Here is a 25,059-nt window from a genome sequence, read left to right as displayed (position 1 = left end):
TGAAGGCAGCTTTCAGCAGGATAACTGTCCATGTCATGCACAGAACGACTCCACAGTGGTCTGAGTAGCATGGTAACTAACACTGATGTCTCGACCAAACCATTTAGCTGATTTGAATGTGTCGAATACAACTGGTGCAATATACATCCAGAAACATGAAAACAACGTGTCAAGTCCATATCATGTAGAACTGTCAACGTATTTTGTTCCAAATGTGGACAAACATACTAGTAAGCATGTTGCTATATAATAATTGCCATAATTATGTTCCTCCAGTGATGAGTTTACTAGCCTGAGTGAAAGAAATGCTATAAATACATTCTTGATCTCACCTTTGTAAAATGCAGAGCTACAAGTACTACATGATGACTATAATTGGAATAACAAGCAGGAAGTCGTCACATTTTCTTGGCCTTCTACTGAATATTGCATGGTACTTATGATTACTGAAGAAGGTAAGGATTTATCACAATTCACAATCTTTTTGTCTCAATATCAACTGGGAAAAACTGTAGTGTTAATGACAAAAACATATTTGATTCATGTTTCAGGAGTATTTAGTAATAGAATTTCTTGACATCTCAACCTGCTGATATGGATTTTTATATTGTCACATTATGTGTTACCACTCTATAGTACGCATCATTGCACACTTTTGTTTCTAACACATTTTAATGTTATTTCACAAGCATTACAATTTCTTGTCCCCCCTGTTACATCCATTATTTTATAGGCCTTGATGGCACAAACCAGGAAAACCTATTTGCGTAAACTAACACTTACTTGTACTTTCTTTCTTATGTGAACTAATGCATGTGTTTTGAGAGTACCCAATTAAGTGAAACTTTTGGCTCAGATACCACATTTGTGACGTCCCCTTCCAATGTGTTCTAATGCATGTGTCTTGAGATCGCCTGAAGTAGCAAAAGATTTCCAACAAATATCACATTTGTGTCGATTCTTTCCAGAGTGAATTAATGCGTGTTTCTTGAGATAGCATAACATAGCAAAAGATCTCCCACAAATTTCACATTTGTGAGGTTTCTTTCCAGTGTGAATTAATGCATGCCTCTTGAGACTGCCTGCTCTAGCAAAAGATTTCCCACAAATCTCACATTTGTGAGGTTTCATTCCAGTATGAATTAAAGAATGTCTCTTGAGACTGCCTGCGCTAGCAAAAGATTTCCCACAAAACTCACATTTGTGCGGTTTCTTTGCAGTGTGAATTAACCTATGTGTCTTGAGATTGCCTGCCCTAGTAAAAGATTTTCCACAAGTCTCACATTTGTGAGGTTTATTTCCAGTGTGATTTAGCAAGTGTATCTTGAGATTGCATAACATAGTAAAACATTTCCCACAAATCTCACATTTGTGAGGTTTCTTTCCAGTGTGATTTAATGAATGTCTCTTGAGATTGCCTGCTAGAGCAAAAGATTTCCCACACATCTCACATTTGTGAGGTTTATTTCCAGTGTGAATGAATCGATGTATCTTGAGACCACCTGACCTAACAAAAGATTTCCCACAAATGTCACATTTGTGAGGTTTCTTTCCAGTGTGAATTAATCCATGTATCTTGACATCGCCTGACCTAACAAAACATATGCCACAAATTTCGCATTTGTGCGGTCTCTTTCCAGTGTGAATTAATCGGTGTATCTTGAGACCGCGTGACCTAACAAAAGATTTCCCACAAATCTCACATTTGTGCGGTCTCTTTCCAGTGTGAATTAATTCGTGTGTCTTGAGATTGTTAGACAAATAAAAACATCTCCCACAAATCTCACATTTGTGAGATTTCTTTCCAGTGTGAATTAATCCGTGTATCTTGAGATCGCCTGACCTAACAAAAGATTTCCCACAAATCTCACATTTGTGAGGCTTCTTTCCAGAGTGAATTAATCCATGTATCTTGAGATCGTATGACCTAACAAAAGATATCCCACAAATCTCACATTTGTGCGGTCTATTTCCAGTGTGAATTAATCCGTGCATCTTGAGACTGCTTGAACTAGCAAAAGATTTCCCACAAATCTCACATTTGTGCGGTCTCTTTCCAATGTGAATTAATTCATGTGTCGTGAGATTGTTAGACAAAGAAAAACATCTCCCACAAATCTCACATTTGTGCGATTTCTTTCCAGTGTGAATTACAACGTGATTCGTGAGATGATGCGCCTGGGCAAACGATTTGTCACAAATCGCACATTTGTGAGGTTTCTTTCCAGTGTGTATTAATGTGTGTGTATTGAGATGACCTGACTGAGCAAACGATTCCCCACGAATCTCACATTTGTGGGGTTTCTTTCCCATGTGAATTAGTTTCTCTCTCTTGAGATGATGTGACCTAACAAACAAGTTGCCACAAATACCATATCTGTCAGTTCTGTTTGCAGTAATTAGATCAGCCTGGGCACTGAAATTAACAGCTGTAGATAAATTTCCATAATCAACTGTTTTCTCTGTATCATTTGTCATGTGTGTGTTACACATGTCATTAGAGGGCTTCTTTGAAGCTTTCCAAGTTTCCTTACATGAAGACTGCTCATTGTGTTCTGTAGCAGAAACTTCTGGCAAACTATCCAAGATGATACTGCTTTGATGCTCATCAATATAGCCATATTCTTCATGGTTGCCAGCAATTAAGACATGATAATTCTCACTCATTCTTAAATGTTTTTTCAAACTAACATTACTGTGAAATACCTCACCACACCACTTACAAACATACAAAGGTGGTTGTGTGCCATCAATGTGCATAAACACATGCATTATGAGTCTGTATTTTGAAGGAAAGCTCTGTTGGCAGGAATTACATCTATATACATGAAATTCCTTTTCCCTCGTACTACAGTCATATCTGGTGGCAACTGAGCATTCCTCATCAACAGTCACATCTTCTGTATAGGTACCAAACTCGTGTGTTGACTTCTCCATGTCTATCACAAACTCATCCTGTCTATGGTGACAAGTTTCTTCACATGATACTCCACACCTCTCACCAGTACTCTGAGTCAATCTGAAGAATGAGGAGCAGAATGTTACATAATGATATATATACAACAAAGAAACAATATTTGAGTGTCCATAAATACAGTACTATGGGCCAGAAGTCACAAAAGTGCATATAAATTACATATCAGTAACTGTTAGTTATTTAAAATTATAATGTTCCACCAGAAGGTAAGAACTGATAAGGTGAAAGTGGTTTAAAACCAAAATAACCAGAGCAAATTCAATAACGATTAATCTGAGTCACTGCCAACTTGATTTTGAGATCAGAATTAAAATAATTTCACGCGCTACAATCTTTTTAAAATACAGTGCTACAAGTTAATGGTCTACACCAATTTATTAAATGTGTCAAAAAATGTCAGTTACATGTTATTATTCAATATTCTTAAGTTCAAGGCACTTCAGATTCAATTAAGAGAAATACTTTTTAACTGTTCCTTTTCCATTATCTCAGCTCTGTAAGTGCCTTTTCTTTGTTTTGCAGATACTTTCACCTTTGGAAATGATAAATTTATTTCACCTAGTAAACAGATTTTTTTGTTTGATTCCCAATGAGTCAAGAACTAGTGCAAGCTTCAATATTTGGATTAGGTATCTAGTATGGATGTTAATTAGGGGGATAAAGACTGTTCTTGAACAAGAATCAATGTCACAGCAATCAAGGGAAAAATTTTTGCAAACTGATAAATGAATGTGAATGGCACACTTGAAGATGGTTTTAATCTAAGACTGTTTTTGGCACTATGATTTATATGAAGCCTTCCACAAATGGAAATACCGTCTGAAAGGATGGGAATGGTTGTAAATTTTCCCGTACATTAGCAGTGATCCTTTTTAAAAAAATTTACATCTTCCCAACATCTGGTCACCTGGCGTTGCAGAACACCACTGACTAAAGGACACACACGTAAATGGCCACTTCAACACCCATTACACACTGCTGGCACATATTGAGTGGCAGTGATAACAGCTGATGCATGAGATACCCCTCTAGTATCTGGGTCCCATAATTCCACCTGCAGATAACCCTTTCCCACAGATTAGAACTGTGATGCCTTTCAGGTCCGCAGTATGTGCAGCATGTTGGAAATGAAATATTACGAACTACTGAGGGTGTGCATCCTCCAGTGTTTTCTTTTGTTCTGACTGTAACTTTCGACTTTTTGCATTGTGTAGGGTATATAGTTTTGTTTGACCTCGTCCTGGTAAATATCGAGTGTTTCTAAACTCGTAATTGGGACCACACGATTTTTTAACGTAACTTCTATCATGGACTGTCAGATTCTAGAAGTTGACAACTGAATCACTAAATATTGTAATTTCTTTTTAACTCAATTAGATACAACATAGGAAATTGAAGTAACTGAATATTAACAATAAAAAAAGAAATCGAAAACATATGCAAGTAAGATTTCAAATAAATACCTTTCTGTGTCTCAAAGTACAAGAAATAAAACTTCCAATTAAAATTTTATGTTATGCCAGTCAACCGTAAACAAACCAGAATAAGAAAGAGAATCTGTTGGAAAGTTCAACAATAAATTAATTTTGATGTTAATTATTTATCAATTATTTTGAGACCTCCATGTAAGCATTGTGTAGGTACTGCGTACTTGTGTCAAATCTTTAATCTGTACTGCATAACAATTTTTGTGGCAAGTACATTCATAAACTATTCATACAGTGTTGATGGAAGTGCACATATGTTTTATAAACACACATACTACAGCCTGGACAGTAACACTACTAAGACTTCCCCTCCTCTCCACCAGGACAGAATTACTGTACTCCAACTGTCTGTGTCCTGTGTAATCCACGGGAAAGTGTGAATGTCTGCAAATGTTTGCAAGCTGTCTAACTGATGTGGAACGTGGAGACCAGCCTGGTATTCACCTAGTGGGATGTGGAGAACTGCCAAAAACAACATCCAGGATGACCGGCACACCAGTCCTTCATAGTTAATCTGATGGGCAGATTCGATCTGGGGTCAGCACACTGACCCGAATCCAGAAAGCAGTGCATTAGTGGTCTCGGCTACACTGGCAGGTCGTTCCTTACATTACTGTGAAAATATTACATCTAGTTTCACTTACTAAGGAATGATTGTCAATGCATTTGGTGCCGAACTTGGAGATGGCTGTGAATACAAGCAATCCTATTAAAGCTTTTATCTCAAAAACATCATGCCGAGAAGGTATGTTCTTTTGAACATTTTCATATTATCAAGATTCTGTTTCATCACTGTTGAATCTCATTAAAACATCAGATTTCTTGTTCAATGTCTTGAGTTCTACCCAACGCATTACCACTAAGTCACAGGGCAGGAATCTGCAAAGCAATGTTATATTGTCTTGCGCAAACATTGCTTAGGTTGTGCCTTTGTCCATTTGAAAGAGTTTCCCCTACCATAAAAGCAGGAATCATGTTGACATGACTATGTCCTTTGTTATCAAAATCATTTCCACCACCACCACCCAGACCCTCTTCTGAATTTGTATCACCAATTTCCATTGTGTAATCTCGATGAATATTACTGTCAACCAGAACATTTATCCAAACTCTACGTTGAAGTACGGTTCTCTTACTCTCAGAACTCATGTTTGGTTTGTGGTGCACTCAACTGCACAGTCATCAGTACCTGTACAAAGTCCAAATTTTTACACATTCTATTTTCTTACACAGTGAAATGTAGCAACTGTCACGGATGATGCAGATGATGATGATGATGATGAAGACAATGCAAACACCCGGTCACCAGGCAGAGAAAATCACCAACCCAACAAGGAATCAATCCCGGAACCCCATGATCTAGAAGCAGCAATGCTAGCTACTAGACCACAAGCTGCAGACAGAACTCATGGAGAATAATAAGTCCGTTCAGGCTGGTTTGAATGGTTAGAGAGACGTGGCACACACTGCATATTGTAAAAGACAGTGACAGCAGGCACTATAGTTATTACACTGTAATAACAACAATAAACACAAGCTGTTGATAAAAATCCCTGCTGAGTAGCAATCATGGAACGAGTGTGGTATATTTGCAAGACATCATAGCAGCTTTATTATGAATCTACCGAGGAAAACATTGTCTGAGCAGCACCCTGTTTTCATGAAAGATGTCAATACAAAGCATTTCAAGTGATTATAATTAAACTGACAGTGTTCTGGGTGCTGCAGTGTGGGCTCTACACTTTGCAGGATGCTGTAAAATTGTAGGCTGTTCATTAACTGATGTCCTCACCAAGTATGCTGAAAAATAATTTTTCACTTTCCACCACCAGGTGAAAATATGGCGCTATAAGCAGTGAAAATGAGGTATCAGTGCAGGAAAAGAGGAGAAACGATCAGACCAATGATAATGGTGGTTCTACTAACGTTTATTAGGATATGATTAGATGTTACATGTTCAAAATGGTCTACTGACTGTGAAACATGCTGAACCATGACATGACATGGTTAACAATTGCCTACAGCATATCCAGTGTAATAAGATTGACTGTCATCATATGATATCCTTCTGATCAGGCATATCTGGATACATCTGCAATAAATCTTTCACATATCCCAACATCCACATGTTGCATGAATTTAGGTCGGTGGATCTCGAAGGCCACGTATCTTTCAACTACCTAGATATAATGTGGATGATACCGAACGTTTCATGAAACCAATCATTCACTGAACAACTGACATATCATGCTGCTCCATCTCGCATCAAAATAATGTCGCAGACACTGTTGTGTTCTTGAAATGCTGGAATCACATAACATAACAATGTCCTTATAAAGTTCCGATGTCACTGTACATCTACGAGGTGCATGACATGAACACCGACTAAGAATGAAGGGGCTTGTAAAATCACACCACACTGTCACATAAGCTGATTGCAGTGGGTGTTCCGCCACAAGATTTGGGAGGACAACCCCATGTGACAGTTCTGTGCATTCACAGCCCCATGCAGAGTAAAATTTGCCTTGTCCATCCAAAGAATATTCCCCAGCCAAAAGTCACTAATTACCATGCATGCCAAAAATGAAAGCAGAGTCACAGTGTTGTAGCCCATCTTGAGGCTTCTATAGCAGCATATTCTGAGCCTTGTAGAGGTGTAGGTGTGTGTGTGTGTGTGTGTGAGAGAGAGAGAGAGAGAGAGAGAGAGAGAGAGAGAGAGAGAGAGAGAGAGAGAGAGAGAGAGAGAGAGAGAGAGAGAGAGAGCACCTGCTTTATGGTCAGCTGTAGCTAAAAGCAACTTCACCAACTGATATTGGAATCTGCTGCAAGACTCAATTCACCTATTTCTTCAAATATCTTGATTGTATTCAACACATTTATTGACATGGGGCCTCTTCTCAGCCATTTATTTCAGTAATATTCCTCCAATGCAGTGCCACTGTTCTGATAAAACAACTGTACCACCAGTACACTGCATTTCTTGTCAATAGCCCCCTCATTGCATATGGAAGGCTTAAACATTCTTAACTAGGGTGCATACTTGGACAAGAAAAAATTTCCCAGATTTCCCAATTAGAAATGCGTTTTCTAGGGTGAAAAACGTTTTACTGGGTAGGAAGTACATTGTTCCATGTCAAAAGATGGTATCATTTCCCTAGGAGCTGAAAACCTAATCAATTCTTTTAATGGTTATGGATTTATAAACGACTGTAGAACTTTGTAGCAGTTTGGAAATCTCAACCTAGCAAAATTAATGCGTTTTTGAAATATCTTTGATGCATGGAAACATGTACACTACAAACTTTCGTATCACGAAAGTACGAACACGAAATCCACCAATTACACCACAGTAGCTTCCAAAGCACTGAAATCAAGATTGTGACGTGCTTTTGTCAGCCAAGCACAGCTCATGTCACATGATCTCACCATAGATGACAGCAAATATTCAGTGCATAGGAAACGATGTAGTCAGCCAATGACAACATGAATGTTAAGCCGTGCAAACACACAAACGGAAGAAGTTAATGGTTTAAATTAATATAAATCAGTACAACTACAAGAAAAGCTAAGTTTTCATATATAATTTTGACTTTCGAAAAGTTTTTGTTGTTTTTCCGAGGGTTTGGTTAGGCTGGACTCTAAGAGCACATGCTTCAATTCTAGCAGATTTATATTTCTATATTTATTATAAATTTCAGTAACGTGCACTGGACACTTCGTGGGTTACGTGGCTGAATACATGTTCTGTAGAGCACTTTGACTTTTCCCATAGTGAAGCCAGTTACATGTGAAATCGAGAACGTACGTTGCTCTTGTTCTTGAACGGCAACTATACTTTCTGCCAGTATTACTGCTTAATCTGTAATCAATGAAAGGACTATAATAATTATGAAAGACTAAACCTGAAACTAGGTCATTTTTTGTGTCTTATCCTTTCAAGATATATGACACGCTAGTGTGCCACCAACATCTAAAATTATGGCATAAATGGCTGGTCTTATGGGCCCAAAATTTTTCCACATGGCTGGTCCTAAGCGTTAAGCCTTGAAGGAAAATATAATGCTCCATGATTTAAGAAATTCATCACACATTCTGACACGCATCATCATCTTGCATAAAAGGAAATTTACTTTGAAAGAAACACTTCTGAAACCAACATTCGCGATATTTCACCGCGTCCTGTTAGAAATGTAACCAGTTGTGACATTACTCATCAAAATGAGCCCAGGAATGAGACATACTGAAAGCAGTTTGTTGTTACAAAATATTGCAGAATTTTTAACATTGCTGTCGGAAGATGCCTGTGTGTGCACTTATGTTGTTTTGAATGGCGCATTTTCTTTGCAACAAAAGATTTATTTCGGTGATATTCCCTCGTTCATGTTTTATTGCTGCAGTGTTATTCTGCAGTGGCGGGCTAAACTAAAATGTTTTATTAGTGTATCAGTTCTTAGCCATCAGAATTACAAAAATTTAACTGAAAAATAAAATAAAAATTACTGGAATTCTGAAAAATCCCTAAGCCGGATCTGAGCAGGTCCGAGTCCTTTTTGTGTGGCTATATTAAAGACAAGATGTACAGCAGTAACCCCAAAACCATTATTGAAATGAAAACTGACACTCCAGTGGTCATCGACGACATTGATGTTCCTACACTTCAGTGAGTGTTGCAGAATTTTGCTATTTGGCTGTGCCACATCATCGACAATGATGGCAGTCATATCGAACAGGTCATACGCTGAATCCGGATATCTGTAGTGAAGTTTCCATGTTGAATAAAGTGTGTGCACGCTGTAATTGGTAGCTAATTTACTATTTTTTATATAGTTCAATAATTTTAACCTTTTGTGTTTGCTAAGCGACAGATTGGGCACTGGGCTGCATATCCATCACTGCTACCTGTGTTTTGACTGAGCAATTCAATTATGTATCTTGGTGTGGTTTTCTGCCCAAGTTAAGAGTGAGGTTATTATTTCCTTTATCATAATTCATAGGAAGTTGAAATCACTGTGAACGTTCATAATCCTTTCCCCCAAAGTAACCCTCTCTCTTTCACTTTCTCATTCTTTCATGTAAACAATTTGTGGTAAAAAGAAAAATTAAGGGGCTACTGATTGAAGCTTTCCACTTTTGGTGAGATTTCTTTACTGGAGTGTACATCACCCATGTACATACACTTTAGAACCATATACTCTAAATGTCTAATTCATGTACAGTACTTGCCTGGTTTCATATTACACTACATTACATTAATACGTGTTCCACATTTCATGAATATGACATTTTGCAATGTGGAACTTGTGAGTTTAAGTTTACATTTCTTTACAGAATGATTTTTTTTTTTACAATTACTATTTCATATTTAAAAATTCATCTACTGAGTAGACGATGTTGTCATTCATAAATTCTTTTGATTTGTTTTTAGATGCTTGTTGACTATGTGTCAGACTGTTAATTCTCCCTGGTAAATGATCAAACAATTTTGCAGCAGCACAATTCATCTCTTCCTGTGCCAAAGTCAGATTTAGCCCACTGCACTTTGCTGTTACTTTTGAACTATGATTTGTCATTAATAACACTGGAAGTGAATGTATGTACTGTGAATGTACTGTGGATATCTCCAGTTTCTTAAATAAGTGTCTACAAGGTGATCTTGCATGTTCTCCAGCTATTATTCTGATTATACGCTTTTGTGCAATGAATACTTTTTCTCTTAATGATGAGTTATTTTACTGATATGTTTGTCACCAAAATTTGCAATAACCCTAATAGTGTAAGATGTTGAAGTGAAATGTTTCATCAGCTGATTGATGTGCTTCTCCAAATTAATTTCTCATCTATACACACTCCCAGAAATTTCGAATATTCTGCTTAGCAACAGATTTCTGTTCAAAATCTATATTTATCAATGGTATTATGCCATTTACTGCACAGTATAGTATATACTGTTTACTCAGAATTTATTGAGAGACTATCTGCAGGAACCACTTAATTCCCTGAAAGACAATTCACAATTTCCTCAGCTAATTATTGTTTCTTGGGTGTGATTAGAAAGAGAACTAGCTTTGCATTTTCATGAATGTAGAGTGCCAATATATATTATGAAAAATATGGGGAATAAAACTGAACACTCTGGGATACCATTCTTGACACCTCTCCATTTAGAGTTCTGCTGCCTTTAGCACACTATATCTACTGTTAATTTCAACCTTCTGCATTCTTCCACTTACATATGAATTAAACTGGCCATGCATGTCCTTCTCACAACAGGCTTTAATACTCTATTGGAAGTGCTATGAATTCCATGCAAGCTTTTACTTTGAGTGAATTTATTATTTTCCTAATTTCAGTTAGAGGTGGGTTGAATTTCAATTTTATCAAATTGCATAGGTATTGCTTCTTCCATGTACAAACTGTTATTTCCTAATGAACAGTTGGATCCTATTTTCTCTACAACATTTACAACATTATTATTGAAATTACTTCTGTTTTTTGTTTAACTTTTCATCGAGTTTGATAGGAATACACTCTTCCTGTGATTTCGACTGTCATGTTTCCTTTCTAGCGATATCCCAAATCGTTTTAATTTTATTATCAGAGGTGCTAATCCAAGACATAATGCACACACTTCTTGACTTTTTAATAGCTTTTCTTAATACAGTGCAACAGTTTTTGTGATGTTTGGCTCTTTCTGGACAATTACTCCTTCTGGCTGTAAAATAAATTTCGATTTTCTGTATACAACATATTTTTATCTCTTTAATAAGGCACAGCTTTTTAGATTGTTTCTCATGATTACATTTTGATGTTTCCTTAGGGAAATTATTCTCGCATTACATTTGAAATTAGCATCAGGTTCCCTGTAGATCTCATCCCATTCTGTTGCTAGCTTTGCAATTGTTAAATAGAATGCACTATTTTGGAGTGCTGTTTTGCACTAGTTGCATGGAGCTATGTCATATAGAATAACTAGCTGTGCATCATGATCATAAGGACCATTCTCCAAGGGAAAAGTATTTATTTGATGAAATTTATATTCAATCAATAAAATAACTCTCTGAGTGCTGCTTTCCTGTACTACCCATGCAGCAAAATCACTAACTGCTGTCGAATTCAAAGATCCAAGTAATACTTCAAGGTCGTTCTTTCTATCACATTCTTTCAGAAAATCTACATTGACAACCCCAACGAACAATAATATGCTTCTGTCTGACTGCCAGATGGCTCAATAAAGAATCAAAGTATTTCAGGAACAGTTGAAAATTTCTGAATGGGGGCCTACACACAGCTACAATTATAAAAGTGCCATTCAGTTTAAGCTCACAGGCATATGCGTCTGCATGTTGCTCTAAGCAACTTTTTTTTTAGTTTCTAAATTTTTCATACATCTGCATGACAGACAGTAAGTGCTTCATCTGAAGTACAGTACTTTCAACCCATCATTGATTTTTGAGGCTTGTCACATGCTGTTCATTGCACTATTTTGTTTGAGCCACATCTGAACCAAATGAATATTACGGAAACGATTATTTCTTTCCCTGATGCTGTGAATTTTTCTAAGAGAAATAGCAATATTTACTACAGTATCGGATCCTCCATCGGAGTGCACCTTTTATCATTGGATATGAGGTATGTGTATGCCAAAGGTTTATGAATTCTTCCACTTGATAGGTCGGCCCCTGTGAAAGCTGTCTTACAATTTAAAACTACATCTACATTTTTCCTTGAAGGATACTCGCCATGGTCCTGAAATTTCAATATACTACTTTTGACTGCACTTCTGCAAATATTCTCAGTAAATACCAGATACCTATGTTGTTGGAGTGTGCAGAGCTGATAAGATTGTCTCTTTCCACTTTGTCTTTAAGGTCATGAAGAAATTCTTTCAACATGTATATAATACTGTCTGCTGGCTCTGTGTGTTTTGGAACCAAGTCATCTTAACTCAGAAACAAAAACTGCAATACTAATAAATGAAAATCTCTGCTCTCTGAGCAAGCATATGCTTCTGTCCAGTGGGCACAAGTGAATGATGGGTAGTGAGTGTCAAAAAATCTGCAAAGCCATGTCAACAGCAGCACGAATTAAGCAAAGCATTACCAAATGAAATTGTCTGTCTGGTAACCACTGCTTATTATGCTACTCGGAAAGCACCTGTGGTGGAAATGACCCTGTGGTGAAGGTATGAGCTTAGAGACATGGACCAAGCCAAAATAGGCCAAAGGGTGCTTGTTCGCATTAAAAACATGGAGGGAAGATAAAAGCTGATAAAACTGGCATCCAACCTGCTAAAATAGCATCTATAACAAATCTTACAAATGCCGGGTAGATTGCTGCTTCCATTTGGTTAGGTTTGCCCCAATTAAAATGTGGGGGGACACAGGTGGGGGAATAGTGGCCAAGGACGGACGGACAGAAAGGGGGATGGGGGGAGGGAGGGAGGGAGGGAGGGAGGGAGGGGACAAGATGACAGTTATGAGCTAGGGAATGAGGTGCACAGGATGGAATGGCGATATGTGAGGGGAGGTTGGAAGGAAAGGGATGAGAGGACCCTCCTGCCTCCTCCATGTGCTTCTGCTAATTGCACATGTAGCAGCTAATATTCCAATTGCCCTCTGCTCTGCATTCACAGAACGAGAATTCCACTACAGTTGAGATGCATGTCATACTTGAGTGATATCAGCATAAGCATCCAGCCATGAACACCTCCACGCCCATGGCCAGTGCTCCAGCAACTTATAAATGCGCACACTGCCCTGTCTTCGTCACATCTCTGGGACCATTGTGTCATATCACGTTACTACAGCTAACATGTATGAAGTGTTGCATTGTTTGAATTGTTTAAAATGCCTGTCCACACAAGGAACGTTTAAGAACTGATGTACTTACAACTCTTATTATGTTTTGTTACTATTGTATCACTAGCAGGTTGTACTTTCTTTTTTTAAATATCTATGCACAGCACTCTTTCAGCATTTGCATGCTGATATTCACTGATGAAAACGTCGACTATGTATTACAAACAAAAAAGAAATTGCACTGCCAAGCATTTGATTTTCTCTATTCAGTTAATATATTTTTTGTCCATGGCATGCTGTAATGGGAGTGCTGATGAAGATATTGAAGCATCTTTCTGCTGTTGCTGTGGTATTCCACAAAAAGTAATGGGAATACTGTTGGTAAATATGTGAAGAGCAACTGGCTCTGAAACAATTATCAGCCACAGCACATAAATGTCCTAAGCCCACAAGCTTAGACATATGTAAGATGACGATGATGCCTAGTAATCTATATCTACATGATTACTCTGCAATTCACAATAAAGGGCCTGACAGAGGCTCATGGAACCATCGTTTTTAATCTACTTCTCTACCATTCCACTCTCACTGTGTGCTGGGAAAACGAACACTTACAACTTTTTATGTGAGCTCTGATACCTTGTACTTTACTATGATAATTTCTCCCTATGTAGATGGGCACCAATAAAATCTTATCACACTGATGACAAAATTGGTATTTGAAATTTGACGAAAAGTCTTCCCATAGTGAAAAACACCTTTGTTTTAAATACCACCACCCCAGTTCATGTAGCATATCTATAGCACTCACACCCCCATTTCGCGATAATACAAAACAAGCTGTCCTCTCTTGAATTTCTTTGATGTCCCACACCACACAGCAATACTCCACAAGAGGGCAGATAAGCATAGTGTAAGCCGTTTCTTTACAAGACCTGTTACGTTTTCAAAGTGGTCTGCCAAGAAATCAGTCTTTTGTTCGCTTTCTCAGAGCATTACCTACATGAATGTTATGATGTAATTTATTCATAAGTGTAATTCCTATGTATTTAGTTGAGTTCACAGATTTTAGGTTTGTATGATTTATCGTGTGAACGAAATTTAGTACATTCCTTTCAGTACTCATGTGGTTGACTTCATAGTTTTCATCATTTACAGTCAACTGATATTTTTCACATCATACAGGTATCCTGTCTATCACTGCACAATTCGTTTTGATCATCTGATGACTTTACAATAAGGTAAATGACAGCATAATCTGCAAATAATCGAAGAGAGCTGCTCAGATTGTCTCCTAAATCGGTATGTAGATCAGCGACAAGAGAGGGCCTATAACACTTACTTGGGAAACGTCAGATATTACTTCGATGATATTCCCAGTTATTACGAACTGTGACCTTTCTGGTACAAAATCATGAATCAGTTCACACAACTAGGATGATACTCCACAGGCACACAATGTAATAGGTCACTTGTGAGGGACTGAGTCAAAAGCCTTCTGAAAATCAAAAATTATGGAATCAATGTAATGTCTTCTGTCCATATCTGTCATTACTTTGTGAGAATAAAGAGCTTCTGTTTCGCAAGAATTATGTTTTCCGAATGTGTTTTTGCTACTGGTCAATGAATGATGTCTTGAAGGTAATTCATAATGTTCAAACAGATTATATTTTCCAAAATCCTATAGCAAAGCGACTTGGGTCCTGGTGTGACTTGTGAAACTTTCCTGTCTTTGGGTACCGATCTTTCTGCAGTTGAAGAGCTGTATATGACCGCTCAGTATGGAGCTATTGTATCAGCTTTCTGAAAGGAACCTGAATGATGTACAATCTGGACCAGAGGCATTGCCTTTCTTAAGTGTTAAGCTGCTCCACTACGTTTAGGATACCTACTTCTAAGTTACTCATGTAGGCAGTTATTCCTTATTAGAATTCTGGAATATTTACTTTGCTTTTCCTGTGAAGGAATTTAGAAAATTCGTCTTCACTAACTCGCTTTAGTAGCACTGTCGTCACTAACTTTACCATTCTTATTACGCAGTGAAGGTATTAATGCACCTTCAGTTGTATACTTCACATACAACCAGAATCTCTTTGGGATTTCTACCAATTTCGAGACAGAGTGTCGTTCTGGAAACTATTAAAAGCCTCTCTCATATAAGTTTGCGTTAAATTTCGAGCTTCTGTAAAACTTGTGGATTTTGCGTTCTTTTAAATTTAGCATGTGTTTTGCATTGTTTCTGCACCAAAAGTCTGACCTGTTGTGTGTCAGTACCACCTCTTATTAATATATTTGACATGTATCTCTAAGTTATTACTTATTTTGCTTTAAACTGCATATGGACATGTTTAGAAAGAATTATCTGAAGGAGTGGAAACTGTCTCTTCGGATTGTGTCAAGCAAATTTTTATCTGCTTTTTCAGGGCCATGAATATTGAGTTTATTTTCGTGAGTTTCGATGTTACAGTATTCACTCTTGTGAACTCTTCATGACTCAATAACATTGTGGTCACTAATCCCTGTACATGTTATGCTCCCTGTTTGGTCAGGGTTATTGAGTGCGCTTCTGAACTCTTTGTTGAAAATAATTTTCAGAGACGCCATTCACAACGGTTCCGGACGACGTTTTATGCCTACCACTGAGATTAAAAATTTATTTTCGCCACTATATCGATGGTAGACTGAAATTCCCACTAACTGTAATTGTACGAGTGGGATACCTATTTGAAATGACACTCAAGTTTTCTATGAACTGTTCACCAACTGTTTCATCGAAGTCACAGAGTAGGTAAAGGGAACTTATTAATTTATTCCTGTTGGTGGGTATAAGCTCCACCCATACTAATCATAATGTGTTGGTTTTCAGTCAGCGTCTTCATTAGTTAAAACGTCCGGCCTGAGAGGCCGTGGTCAATCTGTGAAACTACTACTTCATAACGATTCGTTGCCAACTGTGGGCAACAACTTCCGAGGTGAGTCAACGACTGTCTGCCAGGCCGTGCAGGTCCCAACATTGCCTGTCCATGACTTATTTCCAGTATGATAATGAGTTTCATGAACAAACAGAAGGCATGGCTATGGGCAGCCCTCTTAGTCCGGCTGTTGATAATCTTTTCATAGAATTTTATGAACAACAGGCACTGCAGTCTGACAGTAAAAGCCCTTTAAAGTGGTATCGGTATGTGGGTGAGACTTTTGTGATATGGAATCGTGGTAAAGAGGAATTGTATGGTTTCTTGATCTATCAGAATAGTACTAATCCCAAGATACAATTTACTATGGAGAAAAAGAGAAATGCACAATTAAATTTTTTGGACGTATCAGTAATTAAACAGGCAGATGGGAGTCTATGGCATAAAGTGTACATACAAGAAACACACACTGACCATTACCTCCATAAGGATTGGAGCCATCATCCCAGGCAGAAGAGAAGTGTCATTAGACCACTGGTGGAAAGAGCTAATAACATCTGTGCGCCAGTTTATTTGCAAGGTGATCCAAATCATAATAATAAAAATGCAAATGGCTGTTAAGAAAAGCGTGTGACAACATTCAGCAAGAACAACTGTCAGCTGGAAAAGTTTTTGTTCCATTTATTTATTAATATATATTATGAACCCTACTGGGGAAGTTCTGGCCAAGTGTCTATTTGAAACAATCTTTAGACCCACAAAGAAGATTAGTGCATGTAAACGTAGGCTTCTGCGGCCCTTGTCACAGTCAATTAAATTCTTTAAATTCTTTTGGGTTTGACGCCACATTGTCAACCACAAAATTCCGACGTATCGGCGACTGTTGCAAGGTGTCCGAGGAAGGGGTCTTGCAACAGTCGCTGGAACGTCGGAATTTTATAGTTGACAATGCGACCTCAAACCCAGAATTTCACTGACCAAGATTAGTGAGTGTTTAAGATCGGCGAAAGATGCACGACACCTCTTAGCAACTCCTGAGGCGTATAAAATTCCGTGTGGCTGTGGGAAGGTTATATTGGAACAAAGATAAGAAGTGCCCATACCCACTAAACCAGACAAAAAAGGAACTGTCCACTGGGATATACCGACAAATCAGCTGTAGCGGAACATGTTTTTAAAGACACTGATCATGAACTAAAATTTATTGAGACAAGCGAACTAGCCAGGACATCGATTATTATGCATGTATGTATAGTGAAGCTATAGAGATTCAGCAACACCACAATAATTTCAACAGAAAAGAGGAAGGCTTAAAGTTAGACAAGATATGGTGGTCGACTTTGCATCAACAACGATCGATTACATTCAATCGAGAATAATGACATTAGTCAGAGATAGACTTACGGTCGGCCACACGTGACATATGTTGCTGCCCTCTATGCACTCTGTATAATAGGGAAATCCATGGCCTGACAGCCATTGTTGACTCACTTCCGAAGATGTTGCCCGCAGTTAGCAACGAAACGTCAGGAAGAAGTAGTTTTACAGACAGACCACAGCCTCTCAAGCCCATAACTTTTAATTGATCACTTGTACTACCTAAAGGGAACGATCTACTTAAATTTCACTACAAGGTAAACTACATTGGAGAAATGAACACTACACCACCAACTGTATTTCATCTATTCTTTGGGAACATGGTTAGGACCCTTGAAAAATTTCAGCTGAACTTATTTCCATACCTTTATTGTGGTTGTATCTACCCTCTTTCGGTGCTGTACTTGCAGCCTTTGAAACTGAAGCCCTTTCTGCACTTACCTGAGACCCTATAACCTAACAAAAGCCCAGTCTCCGCTGCACATCCCCCATACTCATGGACGTGCTTCCTTTGTATAGTTGACTCCTGACCCACTAAGCAGAAGCCACAAATCCACCACCTTTTGGCGCTAGTCGAGGAATGTGCAACCTACACAATTGCAGAACTGTCTGGGACTCTGATTCAGACCTTCACTCCACTCAGCACCAAGGAGCCCCTTTCAGTTCAGCCCATGATGCTACAGATGGTGAGCTCCACCTTCATCTCACAAGCAAGACTGGCAGTCTTTACTAGCTAGTCACCTGAACCAGAAAGAACCTCTTCCAAACCAGAAAGAACCTCTTCCAAACCAATGTGGCACTTATTGTTAACACCAATGTGAGCCACCACCTACAATGGCTATGCCACGCTTTTCATGGCATCCAGAAGCAACCATTTCGTATCTAGTATGCACACAGAATGCATGTTGGATTTCTTCCCCTCTTATGCAGTCGTATCTCTAAATGGTGCCATTACACACCTAACATCAGAGCTTCCAATTACCAAAAATACTACCCTCTTAGAATGCCCAGTCTTGCACACTGAGAGGTTTCCTCTGGAACATGGCAAGTAACTTCATCTGGCTCATGGATTTCATCAGCCATAGACAGCACCCAAATCTGTTCATCAGACGAACTGAGCAGGTTCTCCGATTGGAAACATGGAAATTCTTTCACTACCACCCACATGCTGGAATGACTTCCCATTCAACAAGTGAGAAGTCAATCTCAGAGTGGGCAGTGCCCAAGGTGACTGCAGCAGTGGACCAATTGGTGGACAACACTGCCTGGAGCTGCGAGCAAAGAATCACTAAACTGATTTACATCTGAACACAGCAATTACTATATCTGTCCATATCAGAATTGGCATGGTAAATACACAGACATATACGAAATATACGAGTTGAAGGTAAGGAACACTGAGAAAATTAAAAATAAGTCACTTCTTATGAAAACATGTATCAGCTCACAGTACTCTGATGTGCTACTGCTGCTACTATGAGAGCTACCACTGGATTGGTCAATCTAAGTGCTGCAGGTAACACAAACCAAATGAGTGATGGAATGCAGATAGTGGTGCTATGCATTACACAGTTAATAAAGCGTAGAATGTGCCTGATAAATACACAAATGTGAACAAAATACGGGATTTGAAGCTAAATAATAATAATAATAATAATAATAATAATAATAATAATAATAATGTCTGCGAAAGAAAATAATAAAAATAGTCATTATTACTACAATTATTATTATTATTATTATTATTATTATTCAATTATAACTATAATAGTGATAGATGTCGCGAAAATATACTTACAGCAATTGATAAATAATTTGCTCACTTTTGACAAACATCGAAGGATAAGGATGTCAAGTCATGCATCAAAAGTCCCTGTTTTGAGCCAGTTTAAGTATTAATGCTGATGCTGATTAACAGAGAAAATGAGCAAATAAGCCTCTAACTAACACTATGTGCTTTTCTTGCAGGAGAGGTGAAGTCATTGCTGCAGCAGGCATCTGGTATCAACATAATGCTGTTCAGTCAAACCTACAGTTTGAATACCAGTGGGTGTAAGCATGTTAGTCTCAGTGTAATCTCGAATAGGGACGTCTAATAAATGGCATTACTTGAAAACCATCTATTTAGTGATGACAAAGTAATATTCTCCTTTGATTAATAACACTGAGCATGCAATGTGTCAAAGAAGATTTCAGCCTTCTTCCACAGAAACATTTGCTCTCCCCTAATGTTATGAGGTGATCATACGATCTCTGTAGGGGATTAAGTTGGTACAGTTAAAATAGTTAACAGAGGGACCACAGATCTACAGGAACAGATTTTCAACATTTTAATGAAATGCAGTACAGGATGAGCTAACGTGTTGGCAAAGAAGGCAGTCACATATCTTCCAATTCTACGGCACATTGTGCAGTAATCTACAGTTGATCACTTGCCAAATTTTCCACACATTGTAAACTACCATAGCTTGAAAAAAATGGCTCTGAGCACTATGGGACTTAACTTCTGAGGTCATCAGTCCCCTAGAACTTAGAACTACTTAAACCTAACTAACCTAACTAACCTAAGGACATCACACACATCCATGCCCGGGGCAGGAATCGAACCTGCGACCATAGCGGTCGCGCGGTTCCAGACTGTAGCGCCTAGAACCACTTGGTCACCCCGGGCTGGCACCATAGCTTGACTCCATGGTGCATTCTGTGAATTGATGGAAGTGGATATGTATGATTCATCATTACCAGATGTGGGCACTGAATTACGATCTTATTTAAGTTTTGTTGATATACCCAGCTGTAAAGAAGAGTTTATAAAACAACTCCATTTCAATGTAAACAAAAAGTTACCACCGTAACCAAGTGGACGAAACAGTCTCACCACAAGGGTCTTTAAATGACTAGTCCTGCAATGATGAAGGTAGAAACCAGAAGAACAAGATGAATGGATCATTACTTCTCGATATTAGAAGTGCTTTGGTTAGTTATTGAAGCTTCATGCTGCGGAAAATAATATAGTTTTTACACTGTTGACATTCTGCGGGAGACCACTTATAGCATGTATATATTTTTCAAAACTTCTGTTTCACTCAAAATAGCAGCTACTGTAGGAGATTTTGCATGGAGTTAAGGGAGTAACATACTAGGCAGCCAGAAAAAGCAGTGATATTCCACCATCTGACAATGTAAAACCAAACACCACATTCTTATTTGGCAACATCTCAGTGGAAAATCAGGTTATCTGCAGATATTTCTGCTTTGCTCGCCACATGCAAGTCAATATATTTTACTTCAGTGAGACATACTTAAGCATACGACAGCCCTTGGTCTGAGATACACCAACCTTGTAACTTTTAAACAGGAGAATGTGAATTTAATGCATATTTTCCAAGCACCTATAGGAACTGACATGTCACTCAATGAATTCGTTATATGTGAGGATTGCCAGAGTAACTCTCAGTATAGCTTGCTGGTTACAGATAAAACTAGTAAATTGAATGAGGGTCAATAGAAACAAAACTTCAACAAGATTCTTCAGAAAGGCAATGCACCAAAAAGCACCTGTCAGTATATTGCACACTATGCACATGTGTTGCACATTCATTCAGAAGACACAAAGGACGTGCATTTGACAAAAAGATGGAGGCAATCAACACTAAATTAATGGAACTCAAGGTCTTGTCAAGGGAGGTGCTATGAATGTTGAGGTGTTGAATGCTCGAATACAGCGATGTGAACTGTGTATCAACGAGAAATTAAGCAAATCAATGCAAAACTAACGTATGTGTGGAACAACAATGTGATAGCCAAGGCACTTCACCCCCATCACCACCGATTGTCTCAAAGTATATGTAAGTTGTAAACTGTCTCAAAAATGGCTTAGTATACAGCAGCATGTTGTCGAAAACGTGTAATGCTAAAAACTGAGGTGCGGAGGGCAATTTGACAGAAGTTACATTTGTAAAGGTTAGGGCACCTGCAACGAGACCAGTATCTCCCAGTAACAGGTAAGTCAGTAACTGACAGTCTGAAAGAGCTGTCAGGGACTATGGACAAAAGCAGAAACAGAAGGAGGAGGAGTAATGCTGAGTTAAGACAGAACACATGAGGTCATCAGGGCAAAACCATATATGTTAGGTAACCACTCAATCTGTTTAACCAAGAAAGCAATAAGAATAGGGAACAAGGAATTTGAAAGATTGCCTAGGCTGTTACAGTTAATACTTTTGAAAATGTCAAATGTTAAAAATACACCCTGAAACAATAAAAACATGTGGTCCAATATTACACATGACCAATGCATGTAAAACCCAAAAAGGATGAACAGAAGTGTCATAGAGCGACAAATACAGGATTTTAACTGAACCAGCAGCAGCAGAGCTCCACATAGTCCAAGTAAAATAGTCGTAGTTCAGCCTGAGAGACTGAACAATCTACCTCTAGAGTATATAAATTATGGTAACTAAATGAAATCATAGATCGATTACGACTGCTTACAGCTTCAGCTGGTGAAGACAAAGCAGATCACGGGAACAAAATAATATCGATCTTCCCTGAGCTTAAAAAATTTGAATCGTTGAGTAATTGAGGAGTGAGTTGTTCGTGAGCTTTACATACATGCATGCATAATATTTCTGATAATACGAGGAATGGATTATGCATGGGAGGCTGGTCTCAGATACGCAATACTACTAACAATCAAATAATGGTTCCAAGTACATTCTCGTGGTTACAGATACATTCCAATTTCGCTTGGGCCTTACCTTTGGAAGGAAAGACAGAAGGAGGTTTGAGAGGTTTCTGAACAACTGTTGCAGACAGGACTAAATTGACTGCCCAACAACTTTGAGACAAATGATGGAATTGAATTTTACGACAGGCAGTTCAAAGCAGAATTGGAATGATGTGGGATAAATCACTATTCAACATTCTCCCATTTGGAACCTAGTATTGCCAAATGGTTGCACTGGACAATCAAAAACCGAATGAGAAGCAATGAATCTTCAACGTATGCGCAAATGGCTGAACATACAGCCACAAATCATTGACAAATATAATCGCATTATTCACCACAGTATTAAGAACAAACCTATTCGTGTCAGAAATGAATTACGGGAATGCTTTTAACCCAATATGTTCCTCATAGAGCAGGTCGTATGTCGAGGGAACAGGGCATTGATGAAATGGCTTAGTTTCTTATCTAGGCTCAAGAGCTACGTGAATACTCGCAATTTTCTACGTAATACGAAAAGCAAAGCTCAAACCATGCAGTAGTGTGACATGAGTGCTAGGAAACGTATCAACAAAGTTGGAGGTGGTATTCTCGAGAATCTGCCATTCGAACTTTGCATCTCTGGATACAGTTTCTGTGGAGCTCGAACAAAACTGAAATAGCACCTGGCTTATGCTGATAAGGGCTTTAAGGTTCTGAACAATGTATGCAAAGGGGACAACATTGGCTACACTTCAAATAAAGATCATTATATTGCAGACCAAATGTTCATTGATAAGGCTGCACAGGATTGTCAAGGGATGGATATTCATGTAGGACAACCTATTTCTGCATACGTGGTTGATGAGGCAATGTTTGCTCGAACTTAAATAGGGTACTGGACTAACCTTCAAGAAACACTCAATGCAGCTCACTGCAAACTAAAGAAGAAGAAAAACCTACGGGATGTTTAAAAAATTGTTGACAGCGGCAAAAGGTACCTTGAGGCAGAAAGAAGGAAGGAAACGATGTGTTAAAATGCCCAGGTTCCTACCAATACCAAAGACATCTGGTGGAATAATTCTGTTTCTGACACCTCCATTTGCTGCGCTGTCAGCCACTGGTTTCATCAGCTAGGAGAGCTAACGTTTTTCAAGCAGTACAGAACTTCTCGAAAAAGCGAAAAGTTATCACAAGCAGCTAAAAGGAATAATATGACCATGGAGACCATCGCTATCGGTAAAGGCCTATATTTACAACACAGGAAATGGTTTGGGTTGTACATTAAAAAAATGCCCACGGCAATTGTACTGGAAAGAAGCATTAAAAACATAGATATGCTTAAACTCGCCAGAAAACTTAAAATCACTAGATTTTACAGCGTGCTTACGTAGGATACATTGCTGGAGACAATGTGGAAATCCAAGAAACGTGGAACTGTCAATTTAGATGTTTGGGGTATGGAGCTCTTGGTAATTTAAGGCCACCTAAAGAATCGTGTTGTCACTTCACCAATAGGAACCAGCTGTTTTACAATGTTCGACTCTACCATGACATCAGTTCAAACCTCTGAGGATATTTCTGCATGATATTGTTCCTGAAAATTGTATAAAAACAATCAGTATGCAAGTCTCCACATCATTTGAATCTGCAATGTAATGACGTTCACTCTAATTCTGAAAGAACATTGGTCTAAATTGAAAGCAAACTACTTTCTTCCAAAATATGGGCAAGGGGTAGTGATGCGCAGCATTGACTGGTATGGAAACACACAAAAGCATGGCTAACGTCACTGAATTAATAATAAATTGCATCTCGGGAATGTGGAAGTTGTGGAAATATCTCCAGGCTCTTGGGACACTGACCATTCATATGTATACCTGGAACGTTTTGTTAAAGAATGTGAGGTACATGCAAACGTTAATATGTTTAAATCAGAGATAAAAACAAAACACATTGCGGACTTCAGCCACAAATATTCAGTAGGATGGCTACTAGGTTTCTCATGTGGACAAGTGATGTTGCATAATACTGATAAAATTTGTGAGTTATCAACTGGTGGCCATACTGCCAGTCAGTACAATTCGTGTAGAGTGTAATATTGCAACGAATCTCGACGACAGATTAGTCCATACTATTTATGCATTTTTTCCTACAGTGGGTCCTGCTTATAAAACTGGAGAAAATGAAGTCCACAATTAACATGGGCTGCTACATGAAGCCAAGATGGCGAAGAATTCACAACCATCAGGAACGTGGCAGGTACTGTGAAGTTAAGTTGCCGAAGCAGAAGCCAAAAGTGAGCTCCAGATGGTACCAGCAGAATGGCGTGCCCCATACTGGCAGGCAAGAGAGTCATCCAATAAGAGGGAATAGGATGAGTGGCCAGGCATGAAAGAGAAATGGCATGCCTAACCACTGAGGACATCATGCCAGTATGACTATAGTTCAACATGTCCTGCATAGACTCTCAATCGGGATGGTGAAAGAGTCGCCAGTGGCGAAACATATTCCATGATGGTGGAGGCTGTTAAGACAGCATATGATGGACAGAGGTGCAGAGGAATGAACTGAACACACACAGTCTAGTTATGAATGGACATGGAATTTAAAAAAAATGGAGGAGGGTGGTTTGATGCGCTCCCCTGGAAGTACCACTTAAGAGAAGTAGGACACTGAGGGTTTGGGAACTATGTACACCCAGGTAAGAATACACGGGATTACCAAGGAAGTTTCCTATCAGACATGAGCCCCAGGAATTTTCTAGTTTCAGCGAATGGAAGAACAAAAGGCGCAAGAT

General features: G+C 38.5%; 1 protein-coding gene across 4 annotated transcripts in view; it reads right to left on the bottom strand.

Annotated features, from left to right (window-relative positions):
• Positions 1-534: 534 nt before the first annotated feature.
• The window catches only part of LOC126213523 (zinc finger protein 708-like), a 115,507-nt gene continuing 90,982 nt past the window's right edge, over positions 535-25,059 (bottom strand). For 3 of the 4 annotated variants that reach the window (XM_049941359.1, XM_049941360.1, XM_049941361.1), the window contains one exon: positions 535-3,019. In XM_049941359.1, coding sequence (XP_049797316.1) covers positions 853-3,019 — 2,167 coding nt within the window. In that variant the 3' untranslated portion in view covers positions 535-852. The remainder of the gene's footprint in view (positions 3,020-25,059) is intronic. The other variant, XM_049941362.1, reaches the window with a different exon arrangement.

Source organism: Schistocerca nitens, chromosome 11 (assembly GCF_023898315.1).
Source record: "Schistocerca nitens isolate TAMUIC-IGC-003100 chromosome 11, iqSchNite1.1, whole genome shotgun sequence".
NCBI classification, from domain to species: Eukaryota; Metazoa; Arthropoda; class Insecta; order Orthoptera; family Acrididae; genus Schistocerca; species Schistocerca nitens.
This window is presented reverse-complemented; position numbering and strand designations above follow the sequence as displayed.